The sequence below is a fragment of the Poromitra crassiceps genome (genome assembly GCF_964638095.1).
Source record: "Poromitra crassiceps genome assembly, contig: HAP1_SCAFFOLD_306, whole genome shotgun sequence".
Lineage (NCBI taxonomy): Eukaryota > Metazoa > Chordata > Actinopteri > Beryciformes > Melamphaidae > Poromitra > Poromitra crassiceps.
The window spans coordinates 170916-190662 of NW_028152095.1; the positions used below are offsets into that span (position 1 = coordinate 170916).

The following is a 19747-nucleotide window of genomic DNA, read 5'->3' on the forward strand; positions in this document are numbered from 1 at the left end:
GATCCAGTGTCCCACAGTGCTTGGATTTTGTGACCCTGGAGATAGCACTCAACAAGGCATTGTCTGCCAACTAATGCAGTAGCTCGGTGGTGTCCATTAACTTGGGCTGAGGACAGTGCAGTTTGGACACTCACTCCTCTGGGTGGATGCTGATCAGTGGATTCCGGCAGGTGAGTACAGTCTTTCTTGTGTTTATGCCAGTGCTCTTTTTGACATGGTTTGGAGCAGTACAAAGTCCTCTTACAAGATGAGCATTGTTTCAGTCTCTCGTTTTTTTCTGTCCTCCCACAGTTTATGCAACTTTGGGACTGATCACCGCCTCTGGCTAACACCTGTCCCGTGGTGGTAACCATTTCTTGTTTAAATGACTCTCTCTTGAAGGCTTTACTCCCCTGATCCTGCAACCTGCTTGAAAATGCTCACTGCTGCCACACCGATAGCAATGCATGCAGCGTTCATCTATTCCTCTCTGCTGACAATTAAAACATCGCCTCGGAGCATTGCTTGAGCTGTTGTAGTACTGCCTAGGAACATAGTGAGACTGCATTGGTGTAGGCTCCCAGGCCTGGCTATGGCTATAGGCGGGTTGGTACTGCTGTGGCATCCCTAGTGGTTTCTGACACACAGGCTCCCTATCAGGCCTTCTATCTGGGGGCGGAGCACAGGGCTGCGGCACAAACACAGGATGCTGAATTGACTGTTTAATTTGGGCTATCTCAGCACTAAGAGTTTTCAGTGAAGCTACATCAGTTCTTAGCTCTTTTAATTCTGACAATACGTCAGGGGAAACTTTTGGGACAGCTCCTTTAACTGAGCTCTTATCAGCATGTGCTTCTTCTAATTTCACTACATGAACAGCTGCAGCTGGCTGTGAAGTGTTACATTTCTTTTTGTTCCTTCTCTCAGTTTCATTTGCCCAAGCTACATTCAGTCTCTCCAACAACTGTACATCTGAAGTCTTAGTATCTAAGAGAAGCGGCTGCATATCTATCTTGATACTGTCGTTCTGGAGGCCGGTAAGTACAGTGTGCAGAAACATACTCTGAACTAAAGCTGGATCATATTTCAACCCTGATTCTGCTTCTTGGGAGGCAAATAACACTTTCTGTCGCAAGTCTAGGGCACGCATTAGAAAATTCTGAGGGGTTTCCTTGCCGTTCTGGGTCTCAGAAGTGAGCTGCTTGTACAGCTCTGTAGCACTTTTTTCCTGGAAATGGGTTAGGTTTCCCTTCCAAGTAGCTGCGCAATTGTGAACCTGGCGAGATGGCCCTAATCACTGCATCCACTATCTCGATCTCAGGATAGCCTCTGCTCAGTCCATTCTCGATCTGGTGGGCTAGGCTGGAAAAGTTAAGCTTATCCTTTTGACCCAGTTCGCCAATCTGGCCAGAGATTTTAAATTCCTTGCGCCAAGGTGGGCTTAATGACTGAGACTGAGCTGTGATTTGCGGCATGCTAGCACTAGCAGCTGAGGACTGAGGCTGATCATTTTGAGCAGCTGCAGTGGCCAATTGTTGAACTTCAGCTTCCTTTTGTTTGACAGCATTTTACAGTTCCTCCAACTCCTTCTGCAATTTCTGTCTGTCCTGATCCAGGTCAATTGCCACTTTTCCAGTGATACCAGTCAGTAGTTCTGTCATTTTGTCCTTTATATCCAGTAATTCTGACATCCCTCCATCCTCTAAGTCTGTCGTCTCCTCTCTTTCAAGGTGCTTGATGATGTGAGTAATCAGGGACATGCGGAATTTTCCTTTTATCTTAGCTCTTGTACTCCTGATATTCCAAGGAAATCACTGACTTGGATTAAACTGTCTTTAGTCAGGTTGTAGAGTATTTCAATCACCTCCTCTTGCAGGTCTTCTAGCGCAGTCGGCATCTTTGCTGTATGGAAACGGACCATAAACTGAATGGACTTCACAGCACTTGATGATCTCTATCTGGCCCCAAGTGGTATGCACATCACCATCAGCTTCTCTGCCTTTCCTTGACACAGCAATGTCTTCCTTACTGCGGGTTGTCTGGGGGTTATAGGGTAAGCTGCATCAGAAGTTGTCTGCCTGGGTGTGGACAGCTAGCTTCAGAAGAGCTCATCCTCAGCGGTGCCTCCAAAATGTTGTACCCCTGTAAAGGGGAGAATAATCACGCAAGTGATTTGAGTGTGTTTCCTCTGTGACAGCGTTTTACTGAATGAGGAAATAGACACCTTCTCCTAGAGATATGTGGGCGGAGACAAAAGCAATCGATCTCAAGCTAGCTGATTAAGGGTACATTGCAGATCACTGATAGTACTCTTTTTAGCTCAACTTTTAACAAATAAATTATGAAATAAACAACAAATGAATTGAATACCTTTTAGCAGTTTTACCCCTGATAACAGGATATGAATTCTTACTGTTTTTAAAACGTATTAGTATATTACGTGTCACACACGCACGCGTGCACACACACACTGACACACACAGTAGCGCTGTGCACTCGCAGCGCAGAGATCTCTTCCTCTCTGTAAACCCTCTCCGTCTGTGCTATGCGTCGAGCAACACGCGAACACACACACACACACACTCCATCTCTCTCCTTCGAGAGGTCTCCTCTGCTGCAGACGGGACACGCCCACACAGTCCGCGGGAGAAAATACACTCTAAAATATAATTGATTCTCATGACTTTTGCCATGACTGTCAAACCTAAATTTATATACTTTGCGACGTTCATCATCGTTCAAATTTGGCTGGTGGCTTATTATTAACATAGGTTCCTCTGATGAATTCAAAATGCTAAATAATTAAAAATTATTTCTGGTTTCCAGGGACTTTTTTTCCTCACAGATTCCCAGACTAAACGGCAAGTGCAACTGAGATGGCTTGCATATGGCTGCTGCTGATGGCTGTGATGGTGTCCACAGATGAAGGTAACACATGGATGCGATTTGGCCTTTATTTTGTTCCTGCTATTTTTAAGCAAGCTAATCGCGTGGAATTCACTTTTGTCATTTTGAGCCGGTAGGACTTTGCCTATGTTAGCCTGCATATTGTAGCCTGATTGAGCCACCCCAAATTCTAACTCTTAAAAGTGCACATGAAAATCAGCCAAACAATGTTTGGAGAACGTTGCAATTTTATTCATTTATTAGGTAGCCTATAAGGCAGAGACAAGAGAGACAGATCCAAATATATTAAGTGGCTCTCAGTTTTGGCAGCTCCACTGTGTTCCCTGAAAATGTGTTTGTGTGTGTGGTAACCCGCACTTTAGGATGCACCTTTTAAGAGTTTGTTAAGAATTTCCAGTGTGACAATGCCACCTTCTGTTTAACGAGCGGAAGGAGCTCGACACAATGACAAAAAGGATAAATGACCTTGGTTCAAATGGAATCACCACTGAGGCATGAACTTGTATATTATAACAATGATCAGCTTTATTACATAGTTAAAATAAAATTGCCTATCACTAAAAGCAGTTGCCTGTAGCCATCCAGTTTGGCCAACCACCTCTACCGTCTCTGCCCGAAAACCCCCGGGGTGCCTGAGCGCGCTCCCACGCCCTGCCGCAGCCCACCGACCGGAACACCTAGTGAGAAGGAGGGAAAACAGCACTACAAGCCAGCATGCAAAAACCACTACAGTAAAAGGGGAAGCATGCACTCCCCTGTTGTACCACTACAAACAAAATCGACTACACGCCAACCCTGTGCACACTTAATACTAAGACGTATCACTATACCACCTGACGTGGAAGAATGAAGAAGAGCTCCCCCCACCAGTGCGAGTCAGTAGTCGACCAAAAAGGAGTACAAAAGGCTGACACAATGTTTAGGTCACAACCACAGCACTGGCGCTGTAAAAACATGGTCTGATAACAATATAGCAATCACAGAATTATTTGCAACAGTGGAAATATTCGACTCAACAATAAAAGCCCTAGGAAACAGTGGCTGATCGCCCCACACTAATATGTCTGCCCGTCTGGCTGGAAGAGAAACACACACCATTAGAATTTAATAATATTTAACAAAATAAATCAAATAAACCAAAACACATACTTATTACATGCCACGAATGGGCCAAATGGATAAGTCTCTGCCCGGTTCTCCTACACTTTCTGCGGGCATAGAGATAGATAGATAATTAAAACAAATGAGCACACACACACAGTCAGAGCACTGAGTGAAAGCCAAATACAGCCGGCATCAAGCTCTCCAGTTTCCTTCTGTGGGCACAGAGAGCGAATTTAAAACACAGCCACACATAACAGCATTAAAACATCAGCTATCAGGGCATAGCCTACCAGTTTACAGGAATGAGCAATGCCCAGTCAAAAGAGTCCCTGTCGTGCCTTGTGTGGGAGAGACACAACGTGCAACCAGACAGGTGAGCGTCTCCTTCTGTCTATGGAGACAAGCAAGCCAGACCTACCCTAATGCTGCCTCCACCCCTGGCGTGGTGATTACGCAGCTGTGGAGAGTTGCAGTGCTTGATTGAATGATTGGCCCTATTGGGCCTCCACTGAGTGTCCCAGGACACTCAGTGGAGGCCCAATATCACATATGTGCCAAAAACTGGTAGTGGAGGCCATCTCTTTATTCTGTGAGCTTATACATTATAACATTTGTACAGACTACTTTATGTAGCCTAAAAATATATATAGATCTTCATGAGGAGCAGAATAGAATGTATGTAAAACAGTGTGTCTAACACTTTTGGGAGGGGGGGTGTGTGTGGGAGGGGCGTCGAGAAAAAAAGGTGAAATTATATGTAGGCTATTATTGATAAACCAAATCCTGCCTCATCATAAATAGAAATAAAAGGAAGGGAAAGGGAATACCTGTACCTGTTGCGGTAAATCATTCTTAACCTTTTTCATATTAAGGACTCTTAATTTAGTTCACATTGGGGCCATGGACCCCCAATATGATGAGATTTCGTTTCTCAGATGCAAATCAGATTTTTTTTAATGTAGCCTAGATATGATTTTGTTCAGAATTCCATATATATTAGGTTGAGAGAGACAACAGAGAATCTTGGAATCCTCTCTATGACTACTGGTGGTCCCCTGACCCCACATTGAGACGCAGTCAACCACTTGATTGTGCAGAGAGAGGAGAGAGAGAGAGAGAGAGAGAGAGGGGGGAGGGGGAGGGGGAGGGGGAGGGGGGAGCAGCCCAGCTGCAGCCACTCTGTCTGCTCTGCTCTCGCGCTAAATGAGGAAAAAGCAGGGGGGGGATTTTTACATGGCGCACTGCACCTTCTCACACCAATAACAAAAAAAACCCAAACGAAAAACGAAAACTGACTCGACAGTCTTTTAGAGGACAAGTTTGCGAACAATTTCGTGTGTTTACGTCAATGTTTCCCAGTTAAATCGAGCAGCGAAGCGACTGAAGGGAAATGACGCGATTTTCGTCAGTATAACTCAAACCAATCAAAAATGTACATTCACCATTACGTGTCATAGGGGTTGGCTACAATTTAAGTGACAGACCAATGGTCAAATCAAAAAATCCAGTTGGGGATTTACTCTCAAAGCCGAGGAGTGCTGATTTTTTGGTGTGCCGTTTCTCAGCAGGCAGCCTGATACGCTAATTTCCCCCCTCTAAACAGAGCTTGATTTAGAATATTATTTCGGGCTTTTTCAAAATTATTTTTTCATTTTATAGTAGCAATGGTGCATATTTATCGATACAAGCAGTGTTTTTATTCCAACATGACCCAAAAGTATGTATAGATTGCAATGAGGCCAGAATCCAAAAATCTCCCATTGTGATTACATTGGAGCGTGCTTAGAGCGGGAGGTTCGTCCTGCCTACCACATGTACGTAAAGGTTTGTGTGTCTTCTGCATCTGATATGATAGGATGTTTCTGATTGCCTGATGTCCTGAGATCTTATGCACCTTGCAGCTATCAAGGTGCTTGGAGGAGACAGGACTGCGGTGCAGGGACAGAACGTTTCCTTACTCTGCAGCCTGACTGAGACAGAGGAGAAAACGTCTCAGATTAACTGGCAGAAGAAGACCAAAGGATATCCTGTGAACAACAACTTCTTCATCATTCCTAAGGATGGCTCACCAGGACCACCACCTTCCACCAATGGAAATGGTGCTGATCGATTCTGTTTTATTGGGAGCATAAAAGACAACAATGGATCTATGCAGCTATCCAATGTCACATTGAGGGATGAGGGCATCTACACCTGCATCTTCACTTGGTTCCCCACCGACCTCGAGACACAGATACATCTGACAGTGCTTGGTATGAAGCGTTGTATTAAATTAATGTTCTGGATTGTGTGTGAGAGAGAGAGAGAGAGAGAGAGAGAGAGAGAGAGAGAGAGAGAGAGAGAGAGAGAGAGAGAGAGAGAGAGAGAGAGAGAGAGAGAGAGAGAGAGAGAGAGAGAGAGAACGCCTATTTCACATCCCACCCAAATCAGCCATTTTGTGTCTAAAAAGCAGGAATTAACACAATATAAAAAAATGACACAGCCTGCACTGATATGAATTGTATTCAGTATGTTTCCCTGCAGTGGAGGAACAGCAAACTGGATCTTCTTTGCTTTACTCCCTGCCTTTTAGACACAAAATGGCTGGTTTGGGTGGGATGTGAAATAGGCTAATTCTCTGTTGTTTTTACTTGTCGACCTATTGACTAGTTTGTTTGTGTACTGTATCTCTCTTAGTTCCTCCAGACACAAGCCTGGAGGAGGGTGACGATCATCCTGTTTTGGGGGACAAGGAGGTCACCTTTGCAAGCTGCGTGGCTGCTGGTGCCAAGCCTCCTGCACAGGTGAGCTGGCACACAGGCTCTCTATCGGTGAGGACACAGACCAACTCCACCCAACATGGCAATGGCACCACCACCACAGTCAGCAGGCTGATTGGAGTACCAACCAGAGGGCTCAACCATCACTCGGTCCAGTGTGTGGTCACCCATGATGCCCTGACAACAGAGGAAACCCTGTCCTTCACCATAGAGGTTTATTGTGGGTATAATCTTACTGCTGTATAGCAGGTCTATCATTCTTGTGCTTTTGAAATTATAATTTTATCATTTGGAGAGAAAAAATGTTGCATGCTCTGATTGTTGGTAAGATCATAATATATTTTGGCTTAGAGACTGAGAACTGAGTCTACATTTACACCTGACATTAAAATGTGATCCGTTTCTGAACAAGTTATCTGGATAAGGAAATCAGATCTCATCACATCATATCAGATCTGCCAGACCACATCTTGAGGTAGTCTAGTTATTGTACAATTGTACTATTTTTATTGTACAAAAGTACAATTACAAAAGGTTCCTCATTGTTCTTTGTTTAAGGAGACATTCCTGTCTGACATGTGCCCAGGGTCCAAAACTAGCACCAGTAGATGTGCTTCACTCACCACCCAAAAAAGAGCAATTGTAATCTATTGAGCGGCAGGTACAATTGGAACATTCACTAGCCATTTGGCCAATGAACAAAAAAGTTAATTTTGGACCCTGCATGTACCCATGACCTACAATGCCTTCATTGAAACTAGAAAGAAACTACTGCCCATCTACAGAGATGGGAAGTAACGAAGTACAAATACTTCGTTACTGTACTTAAGTAGATTTTTCGAGTATCTGTACTTTACTTGAGTATTTAATTTTCTGACGACTTTTTACTTTTACTCGTTACATTTTAACACAAGTATCTGTACTTTTACTTGTGTACATTTTCAAAACAGGTTTGTTACTTTTGTTTAAATGCACGAGAATGTAATTTAAAAACGAGTAGAAACGGGAGAACGGAGCAGAAGTAATAGACGAGTTTCCCAGCGCTGCTGATAAAAGCTCATTCCAGCTCCGCCAATAGTATGACTTGGCACTCCTCCGGGGCGTGGACAAAGAAGAGAAACACGGATTTTCTCTGAGGGGAGACACACGCAGACATTAGGAGCCGTGCAGACAGCCAGCGCTCCTCTTTTTGCAATTCATTCTCTATAAGTACGCGCTTAGCGTGCATCTCTTTCAACAAGCATTTCATCGCGTTTAAAAGCTGGTGGTGGTTTTTTTAGCGCATCGCTCTGGGCGCTGAAAGCTGAGGAAAGTTTAACAGGAAAAGCGCCCTGCTCCTCTTCACTCCTCCCACCTCCTCTCCCAGGAGAGGAAGATTTTCATCTCGCTGCTTCCAGAGTTGCCAATAATCTGGCTTTTCAAAGCGTTCTTTTTTAAATAACCCCCTTCCTGCGTGCATGGCCCCTTATGGTGTTGTTCTAACACATACATTCAGTTTGTGCACTGTCAACATTCAGCTAATATGGAATATGGTGGTGTTCTAACACCAGAGACAGTTCTGTCTTAATAATAAACCTTGAATTTGTGAATGTGATCAACCTGTGGACATTCAGTTCCTTATCCATTAGGTATCAGTATCATATCAGTCTCGAGTATTGTGATACTGCACTTTGTAAGGGACACCTTGTATCCAGCAGTTAAACTTGTCTAACTATTTGCACATTCATATATCATGGAAATATTAATGAGGGAGGACTAGATATGATTTTAATGGGGGGGTTTTTGTGTGGAAAAACCATAGCACACTATTTAAAGTAGAGTTTTAAGATGTGTAAAACATTTGATATAATTTATCCTCAAATTATATTCTATGATGTGAGGTTCAGTCATTCAGAAAGATACGGTAAAAATACTTTTACTTTTACTCGTTGGGTACATTTCAGAGCCTGTACTTTTTTACTTTTACTTGAGTAAAATAAGTTAATCAGTACTTCTACTTTTACCAGAGTAGTTTTTTACACAAGTGTTACGACTGTGTCGTTTTCTTTTCTTATTGTACTTTGTTATTTCTAATTAAAGGTAGATTCGTAAATGGACTTGAGTCCAGTCCATTTACTCATGTGCTATTTCTCCTGACATGCTTCCTGTGTGTGGGTGTTGCTCTCAGAGAGAAGTGTGTCTTTGGTTCAGTCTTTCACCAGGTGCAGCTGGTTGGAGAATTGGATCCACTAATCACCTGCAGAGACTGCTGATTGGATGGCAGCCCTGTCTGTCTGCCTATAAAAGGCGTCATTATTCAACATTGCGAGAGAGCTGTTCTGGGATGTGTGAGGCCCAGACTCTCTCATCCGCACATCATCATTCATTACATTGTATTTTCTTCATTGCATGTATTGGCCTGTGTTAATTCATGTTTTTCTTGTTGTTTTAGGAGCGATGCGCCTGTCTGTGCTAGGGACCAGTAGTGCCGACCGGTAACATCAGGTAATAGTAAAGTGTTGGCCTGCTGGACCAGATCCTCTTGTCAGCTAGAGCGTATCGTCTCCTTTTTCTTTTTATGATTTGAAAAATAAACATGTTTTTGGTATATTTGAACTTGTTTCTGTGTATTTCATGTTCTGGTCCCAGACCTAGACTTGGGGTCGTAACATGAATTGGGGGCTCGTCCCGGTCTTGTTCCTGTGTTTTGTTTTGCTCTGTCATTGAGAGCAGAAAAAACCCGCAAACCTGCATTTCACTCGGTTTTTGTTTTTTTTCTTGCTGTATGGGTTAAAACAGTAAAATAATTGCAAATTCCAGTGTGGTGGTTGGAGGATTGTGAATGGGACATATTAATCTGTTTTTCTTTGTTACAGTTCATCTGTGAGCTGTGAGCCGTAAGTAAGTTGATTGACAGTTTGTGCTGTATCGTAGTTTGTACTGTATTGTGGTCATGAGCGTTGTAGATAAATTTGTGCAGGGGCCTGAGTATGACTTTCTGGTGGAGTGCACAAGAGCAGAGCTGGTGGCTATCGCTCAGCATTATGGCATTGTCGTGCCTGGAGCTGCGAGAAAGAAAGCAGCAGTATTTCAAGTGGTTGTGGACACATTGGTGGCTAAAAATGTGATTGTTGCTCCTGAGGCCGGGGGAGAGCGAAAAATAGAGGAAGAGGAGCTGGATGAGTCACTAGATAGCAATGGTGAGAATATTCCAGCCAACCCTCCCTCTGATTCCGCTTTGTCTAGGTCCGGGGTTAGCAGAGAAGATTTGGAGCTAACTTTGGAAATTGAGCGAGTTAAACTTCGGCGGGACGAAGTGAAAATGCAGCAGGAAATTGAGCTTGCGCACCTCCGAATCAAGGAGAAGGAGATCGAAGCCAAAGATAGAGCCTCTCGTGCCACATCCGTTCAGGCAGAGAACCTGACGGGAGATCTGTTCAGCCAGCCAGGACTGGTGAACACACACGTCCACACACCCACTTTTGACATCGGCCGACAAATTGCTTTGCTTCCACCATTTAGGGAGGCAGAAGCAGACTCTTACTTTGGTGCTTTTGAGAGGATTGCTGGAGCTTTGAATTGGCCAAAGGACAAATGGGGTTTGCTCTTGCAGTGCAAATTAATAGGAAAGGCTCAGGAAGTCTGCACAGGGTTATCGATAACTGACAGTCTGAACTATGATCATATGAAGGCGGCTGTTCTGCGCGCATATGAGCTAGTTCCAGAGGCATACAGACAAAAGTTTCGATCAACGGTAAAAACTGCTAATCAATCTTACGTAGAGTTTATGCGTGAGAAAACAATGTTGTTTGATAAATGGTGTGCAGCGTGTAAAGTCGTTGATTTTGCCCAACTTCGAGAATTGTTGTTGTTGGAGGAGTTTAAAAACTGTATCTCAGAGAGGGTGGTTCGCTATTTAAATGAGCGAAAAGTTGATACTGTGTCCGAGGCAAGTGTGTTGGCGGATGAGTTTGAGTTGACCCATAGAGCCAGTTTTGTTAATGTGCGCCGTGAACGTGGAGATTTCGGGCGTCGGGAGCGCGCCGAGAACGCGTTCGTGCGTAATCCAAACGGTAATGCGTCCGTGGGGCGTAGTGGTTTTTCGTCTTCAGGGGAGAATGGAAATGGTCAGAAAGTGCCATATAAACAGTCTTTTGTTTCAGGGTCGCCACGCTCGAGTTACAGTGGACGGGAGCGCCGATGCCATGGTTGTAACGAGGTGGGACATTTAATAGCGGAGTGTACGAAAAAAGAAATCGTTGTTACCAAACCTGTGGTGTTTACGCAGGTAGTGCCTTCTCTGTCTTCAGACAGGGAGACTGACGGTGATGAGGTGGCGCTTAGCTACCGTCCCTTCGTTTCCAAGGGCTCAGTCTCGCTGTCAGGTAAGGACACAGAGCAGGTACCAGTAACCATTTTTCGGGACACTGGAGCTTTCCAGTCGCTTGTACTGGAGGGAGTCTTGCCGTTTTCTGAAAAGACGTCATGTGGTTCTGATGCATTGTTGTGGGGTGTAGCGTTGACAGAATTCCGTGCACCTTTACATACAGTTTTCTTACGATCACCGCTCGTTACCGGGCTGGTTAAAGTAGCTTTGCGTACACGATTGCCAATGGATGGTATTACGCTGATTCTGGGTAACGATTTGGCCGGTGAGAATGTGTATCCTCCTGTGCTTGAAATTAGAGAGAAACCTGTCATAGTATCTGTTACTGAAAATGGGGAAGAGAGATTTCCTGACTGTGCTGTGACGCGTGCACAGGCGCGTAAATTTGATGATGTATTGAATTTGTCCGACTCATTTTTGTTTTCTGAGGAAAGGGATCTGAAGTCTGACATGTTGAAAGTAAAGTCTGACAAAGTTGATTTTTTGTCTACTGCAGCAGCGAGTTTGAGCTTGGAAGTGGATCGCAGCATGTTTGTGCAAGCACAGCAAGCTGACCCAAGCCTGTCCACTTGTTTGACAGCGGCGGGAGCGCACAACTCAGATACTGTGAGTATGTATAGTGTCCAGGATGGAGTTTTGGTGCGTAATTGGCAGCCGTCTGCTGATTCTTCACGTGTAGACTGGGGTGGGGTACAACAAGTACTTGTTCCCCAGGAGTATAGACCTCAGGTACTTAATTTGGCTCATGATGGTGATGCAGGACATCTAGGTGTCCGGAAGACGTACCATCGTATTTTGCAGTATTTTTTTTGGCCTGGCTTAAAGTCAGATGTAGCGCGATTTTGTAGGTCATGTCATGTGTGCCAGCTTTGTGGGAAGCCTAATCAAACTATCCCACCTGCTCCATTGCGCCCTATTCCGGCGCTGGGGGAACCGTTTGAGCACATAATTCTTGATTGTGTGGGTGCACTTCCAAGAACAAAATCGGGCTGTGAATATCTTTTGACTTTGATGTGTGTGGCAATACATTACCCAGAAGCAGTGCCATTGCGCAATTTGAAGGTTAAAGGTGTTGTCAAAGCTATGGTGAGTTTTTTTTCTACATTTGGTTTGCCAAAGTCAGTGCAAACTGATCAGGGTACGAATTTCATGTCCAAATGTTTTGCTCAGGTTCTACAGACACTGTCTATAAAACATCACAATTCTAGTGCTTATCATCCTCAGTCACAAGGTGCTCTGGAGAGGTTTCATCAGACGTTAAAGTCTATGATCAAACAATACTGTCTAGAGACAGGCCGAGATTGGGATGAAGGCCTGCCTCGCATTGAGATGCCTCCTTGAATTAAAGTACGACCTTTAGATAATTTGGTGCTGCATTAACGGGCACAGATAGGTAAAGGTAAAAGTATTTTCTAGATTGTCCTCTCTTTTTTTTTTTTGAGGGGGGAACTTTTTTCTGGGTTGGGGGGTGTTACGACTGTGTCGTTTTCTTTTCTTATTGTACTTTGTTATTTCTAATTAAAGGTAGATTCGTAAATGGACTTGAGTCCAGTCCATTTACTCATGTGCTATTTCTCCTGACATGCTTCCTGTGTGTGGGTGTTGCTCTCAGAGAGAAGTGTGTCTTTGGTTCAGTCTTTCACCAGGTGCAGCTGGTTGGAGAATTGGATCCACTAATCACCTGCAGAGACTGCTGATTGGATGGCAGCCCTGTCTGTCTGCCTATAAAAGGCGTCATTATTCAACATGGCGAGAGAGCTGTTCTGGGATGTGTGAGGCCCAGACTCTCTCATCCGCACATCATCATTCATTACATTGTATTTTCTTCATTGCATGTATTGGCCTGTGTTAATTCATGTTTTTCTTGTTGTTTTAGGAGCGATGCGCCTGTCTGTGCTAGGGACCAGTAGTGCCGACCGGTAACATCAGGTAATAGTAAAGTGTTGGCCTGCTGGACCAGATCCTCTTGTCAGCTAGAGCGTATCGTCTCCTTTTTCTTTTTATGATTTGAAAAATAAACATGTTTTTGGTATATTTGAACTTGTTTCTGTGTATTTCATGTTCTGGTCCCAGACCTAGACTTGGGGTCGTAACAACAAGTAACTGTACTTCTACTCAAGTACAGAATGTCAGTACTTTTCCCATCTCTGCCCATCTATCAGACTGCACTGGTCAGAAGACAAATGGCATTTGCAAACTGAAGCAAAAGCATCGTATCATCTATAATAGAACAAGTATCAACCTGTTATCTGGGCTCCTCGTAGTCAGTTATCATGATGCCTTACTATGGATGCTGGGATCTCGAGTGCACAGCTTGGTGTCACTCTATTATCATATTCATTCTGATGTCATTTATATTGATCAGTTAGCCTACTGTAATAACATGGCTGTCATCTCTTCTTCTTTCTTGCAGTCTCCCCCATGTCAGTGAATATTAGTGAAGTAGACAAAGATGTGGTTGAATGCGTTTCTGATGGCAATCCTAATGCGAGCTACACCTGGATCAGGTAGTTTGAAAGAACTGGTTTGCAATGCATTCATTTTACCTTGTGGCTTTGTGTGCTTAGCCATTCTCACAGGCCTTGTTATCTGTTCCAGTTATAGCCGATGGCCTTTTGCCTGTGTGTACTGTAAATGTCTACAGTACACACAGGCAAAGCTGAGTTGAGAAACAACCAGGGTGTTTCACAGCTCAATTCATTCTCATCCTTTCTACATCCACTGCCTGTGTTTCTGTGTGGAGCGACTAAGTAGACCATCAATGAGCATCACATATATCTTGGTCCATATTTCTACATCTAACCACAGACACAACAGTGTCTACATGAACACATTACAGAATGTTAGCATTGTTGTGCCCTCTGAACATCAATCAACTCATGTTGAGCCTTGTTGCGTTCCTGTTTCAGAGACGGTCAGCCGGTGCCTCAGTCTGCTGTCGGAGGAGATGGTGGAAGACTACATCTCACCCCTGACCTGAGTGCCCTCTACCGCTGTGAGGCATCAAACCCATACGGAAGAACGTCCACCTACATGCATGTGTCCCTGATTTCAGGTGAGATCGGTGTGTGTGTGTGTGTGTGTGTCTCTCTCTCTCTCTCTGTTTCTCAGTAGTCCTTAGCAGTTTTAGTAGGACTTTAAATTAGCATTTTTAGGCTTGGAATATCTACGCAGAAGAGGAAGAGATCTATTTTGGAGGTGCACTGCTTGACATTAACTTTTTGAGGCACTTGTTCTTCGTGCAAGTAAATTTACCTTTCACTTGTCCAAGCAGAATACAAACTGCTAAAATGGGTCCCCACATAATATACTTGGGTGGCCGTTAAGATACCTAGGCGGCCCACCCACGTAAAGCCTCTAAGTGTTTCCTTGCTTCAAAATAAAACTTGATAACTTGATATGTATATAATAAAGAAAATAAATTGACGTTGGTTGCCATGTGACATTTTTCTCAGCTTAAAAGTTTGAATAAGTTAGGAAAAGGTTACTAGAACATGTGCTATCATGGTTTCAACATGGCAGTTGCATCTGATGTCTATTGTGAAAGCTTGTTTCCTGGTAATGGTAGATTACATTTCAAATGACATGCTATCTCTATGAAGGCTGTCTCTGGGAAACACATTGACATACAATTAAATACAGTACTAGACATACAATTAAATACAGTGCTAGTCAATCAGTTATCAGTATATTTTATATTTCTTGATTGCAGGAAAAGACTTAAAGAAATACTGCCCTACAAATCATAACCGCAGTAACTACGCCAACACTGAAACTGAGAAAAATGGCTTTAAAGTTTTTTGACTGTCCAGCCAAATGAGATATAGGTTGAAAAGTGGCAATGCGCTTATTAAATAATGTATACGTTAAAGTATTCTTTGGGGGCAAAACAATTATCAATTACTTGACCTATGACCCCAGAAATGCAGATACGGCACTCTGTGTATTACCTTAAACAAATGTGTAGGTAGTACAAGGGAAAAGCGCAGTAATTACAATCTAATGTGCTTCTCCTGTTTAATTGTTTTATTGTTTACCTGTTTTACAAATATAAAAGGAATTTCCGCACACTTGAATCTGTACAGATTTCACATTTATTATGGTGAGCTTTCGGGCGGCAAGACCTTCATCAGCTCTGATGAAGGTCTTGCCGACCGAAAGCTCACCATAATAAATGTGAAATCTGTACAGATTCAAGTGTGCGGAAATTCCTTTTATATTTGTAACTCTAGTTATTTTTCCAGCACCTTGGCCGAGACTTGGCTGGGTCGAGCGGTGGCCCTCCCTCAGATTGTTTACATGTTTGAAACATTTAAATGGATGAGTAACAGATAAATTCAGGGAATCCTGAAGTCATTTGATGTAATCTTCACCACTGGTGTTGCTTTTTGGTCATCATTCTGACACAATTAATTATTGAGCACAGTTGTTTTATTATCTTAATTTAGAACAGGTTTTCTTTACAAATCAGATCAGCTTTTCAGATTGATAATTCATACAGGAACATATACAGTATATTACATAGCATATTAAAGCAGCTACGAGCAACTTTTTCGATTGTTATTAAACAGTATAAATTTAATATCAATGCATCACATCTTACCTCTAATAGTCGACGATACCAACGCAGAGTAGTCTCGCTTGAACCCCGAGTGAATCGGCCAGTGTTAGTGTGTCTGTAGCCAGGGCAGATCAGGAATTGAAATGAAACGGTTTGCAGCAGCCACTTCGGCCATAACCACAAAATAACTTCCAAAAAACCTGTTAGAATATAACGAGAGATGTTCCCGCGAGTATGCGTGGCGTTCACATTGTTTATGTTATGTTGCTAGGCAGCGCAAACGGCGTAAAAAGGCAGCTGCGTTTCACTTCCTGGTTTCACTTCCGCGTTTCACTTCCGGGTTACCCGGTCCGGTCGCTCTAGAGAGCCCCCTGTTGGCGCGAGTTTAGACAGACTATAGACTTAATAATCACCTAAGGGAGCAATCTCAGATACACACGGCTTTGGTCTCGTCGACTATTAGAGGTAAGATGTGATGCATTGATATTAAATTTATACTGTTTAATAACAATCGAAAAAGTTGCTCGTAGCTGCTTTAAACTTATTTTGAATAAAATGAATTACAGACTGAGTCTGAATGCTGATAATTTATGCAGCAATTAAAAAGCTTGTCCTGATGAGCTAGGTAGTGATACCAAACAATTATCACTATCTACAGCCAGATTAACACTTCCCAGCGGAGAACACAATTCCCTTCTTTATTCTCTTATGGATTATTAGCTAGGAATACAGCATTTACGATTTTAAAGACACTGAAGACTCATTCATTAACAATTTGGACAGCTGTCAGTGCGCTCTCATATTGGGAATTGACTGGATTAACTAAACAGATTGTGCCATTATGAGTGATTGATATGTTGGGCTTTGTTATGGAAAGAGCGGTAAAATTGCAGTAACTATAAAATCCAACCAAAAACCAGTCTGAACCGCAGTAACTACACCTCAAAGTGTAGTTACTGCGTTTATCTGTTTAAGTCCAGCTGAAGCTCTGTGAAAGCAAATCAAACTGCAGTAAGTGTAGTTACTGCAGTTTTGTCTGGTTTTTGGTTGGATTTCGTAGTTACTGCAACTTTTATACTCTGTTTTTTCAAATATAGAGCAAGACTGAACTTAGAAAATGTGTCACATGATAAAACAGATATCTAAAAGTTCAATTTCAATAATAACTCAATTTTGACAAATTGTAGTTACTGCGGTTTTGATTTGGAAGGCAGAATAGTTCACCATCTACTCACCCTCATACAAGTTGAAACACATGTGAAGTTTTGTCAATATAACAGAGAGGCTGCCAGCACAACTCCATAGCAGCCTTCTCCAAAACAACAGAAGTCAGTGGGAACCAGTTCCAAAAAGACCTGAATTTGCACCATAATTTAGTGCAAATCTTAACTACAGCTGATTGATTTGCTACAAATAATTTGCTAATAAAAATGTGCTCTATACAGTGTCATTGTTTTTGTGTTTGTTTTTAAACTCTAGCCCGCATTGACTTTGTTGTTGTTTTGGAGAAGGCTGCTATGAGGTTGTGCTGGCACCCTCTCTAGCCCTTTTCCCACATGCGTACCGGAAAATTACCTGTAAGTCAATATCGGACATTTCCCTTCACACTTCGGCTCGCGCATGTGGGAATCTATCAGCGAATTTTCCTGTATGTTGGGGGGGGCGGCGGGGGGAGGGGGGAGCTTATTTGGGGGGGCGGCAAAACTCGAAATAAGTTCGCTTGTCAGTTGTCACACAATAAATCACACTCGTTTGACTTAAGAGCAGCGTCAAGCCGCCAGCGTAATCAACACAGCCGATTTCCCCCTCCCCTCTCTGCTCGAGAGCAGCAGCCACGGACAGACACAGCGAATGACACAGCAAATGCACAAGCGAAATCCGTGGAAGTAGTTTGCTTTGATGTGCGCGAATGATTAGTTGATGCACTTTGAAGAAGTTGGGATCCGTGTCTGAGAGAAATAGTTGCTGGTTCGATGTTTATCCGTTCACCTGCGTTGCGTTGAAGCACTTTTTACAGACTGGATCGTTTGATGTGTCCGGGGTTGCCTTCGGAAATCAGCAAGCTGACATACTGCTCTTATTAGGCTATCACAAGATCATTTCGCCAGTTTGCTTTAATGTGCGCGAATGATTAGATTATGCCCGCTGGAACATTAAGCAACGTGTGTAGGCTACTCCTCGCCCATGATTGAAGGACCGCTGTCGCGGAAAATGACTGGAACCGTTTCCACTTGCGTCTCCTTAAGAGCATACCGGTCTTCTGACTGGGTCGAAACTGGTGAAATGTCGGGGACGACGGGGTCGCGCTTATACCGGCATGGCGCCTTTCTCACATGCAGGCATTAGACCACGTACCGGTCATTTTGCGGTACAAAGCGCATGTGGGAAAAGGGCTTCTGTGTGTTATATTGTTCATTTGGCATGAGGTTGTGAGTAGATGATGACAGAATTATCATTTTGGGGTGACCCAGCATTTTGGGGTGACCCAGCATTGGACAATGAAATCTTATGTCTTCAAGTTTCAGACTTTATTCATCCAAAATGGGAAATTTGGGTGCAACAAGGCATGCAATTCACTCAACTTCAACTCACAATAGACCAAATAGAGAGAAAATGTAGAACACACAAACATCAAGTTAGCTAACAAGCGTCTCTCCCTCTGAGCAACGAGTATGAGTTGAGGTCTTAAGAATTTGCCTCACCCTCTTATATGTGAAGTGACGTCTTAAGTCTTTTGAGTTTCCTGCAAAATTAAAGGTGATATCATGGCCTCAGGGCGTGTAATAACTTACCAGGTCATTGTAAATCCAGTTTTTCTTCTTATCTCTGTCCTGTCTATAGGAGCCTGCACCGTCTGTTGGACCTTATTTATCATCACCCTCCTGATTACTGTTGGTGCTGGTTTTGCCATGGGGTTTTGGCTTAAATACAAGTATACTAGTACTAAAGTAGACACACCTGCAGTTAATTAGGCTGATTAGGCTACATTTTCAGCAAAGCAGAAAGCTGAGGGAACTATTTTTGTTGGCGGAGGAATAAATAGAGAAATCATATATTTTCTCAGCTTTTTGTCATTTTTTTAATCAGCTTTGTTTAATAGAACAGTTGTATAAAATCAATATCACACTCGAGGTCGTGCTGTTGTTGTCTAATATCGGCACTGCTGTGATTATCTTCGGCACTCGTCCTGCGGCCTCGTGCCTACAACCGAATCACAGCAGTGCTGATATTAGCCAACAACAGCACTCCCTCTCGTGTGATATTGCTTAATCAAACCCCACAACAATCCACCACTTGCTCACTTCCTACCGTTCCCTCACACCTGCCCCTAATCCTGGACTAATCAGCCCCACCTGGACAGTTATAGAGGCTCTGATCTGTCTCAACTTCTTGTTGCTCTGGGCCCGTATTTATCAAGCTTCCTAGAATTACTCCTAAGAACACTGCTAAGAGTACACTTATGAGCAAAAAAATTCCCAGCCAAAAGCTGCACTTAAAAGTCAGTTATTATGCATCTCACTCCCTCTTTCAGCGAGGTGTAGGACTGAATCCTAAGTGTCAATCTCAGAGCTGATTTACGACAGGTGTGTGTGCCGTAAAGGGAAATGTTGATGACGCAATTCCAAGTACACAGGAATGGCCAATCGCTGAATGGAATCCCTTATGCACGAATATCCTAAATAGAGATGATTCAACAGTGAAATGCACAATGGGAGTGTAGCATATTCACCAATAATTTCAGAAGAAATTATCAACAAAATAATACAAGATAGCCTACATTGAAAATGACTCAAGAATAGGCTAAATGTTTCCTAATCCACCCAATTTACCTAATCCCACAACTGACTCGAAACTGGTGTGCTGTCAATTGACTACCCTATATAGCCAGGTTCTATAGGCTGTATGATGAGCAAACATGGAATCCAAAAGAAAGCCGAATTGGAGGGAGGATGACACGCTGTGCTTAGTGGAGTTAGTAGAGCAGAGGAAACAAATAATCAAAGGAAAGTTCAACCCAACTCTCACCAGTTGAGACAAGAAGAAGGCATGGGAGCATATTGCATTGGAGCT

General features: G+C 43.2%; 1 protein-coding gene across 1 annotated transcript; it reads left to right on the forward strand.

Annotated features, from left to right (window-relative positions):
- Window positions 1-2855: 2855 nt before the first annotated feature.
- Window positions 2856-18680, forward strand: LOC310771021 (nectin-3-like; the record flags this gene model as incomplete). The annotated part of the gene is made up of 6 exons (XM_083663703.1): window positions 2856-2907; window positions 5892-6242; window positions 6667-6969; window positions 13529-13622; window positions 14025-14170; window positions 18518-18680. 6 exons carry the CDS (start codon window positions 2856-2858, stop codon window positions 18646-18648), a joined length of 1077 nt encoding a protein of 358 aa, XP_083519829.1. The 3' UTR covers window positions 18649-18680.
- Window positions 18681-19747: the final 1067 nt, after the last annotated feature.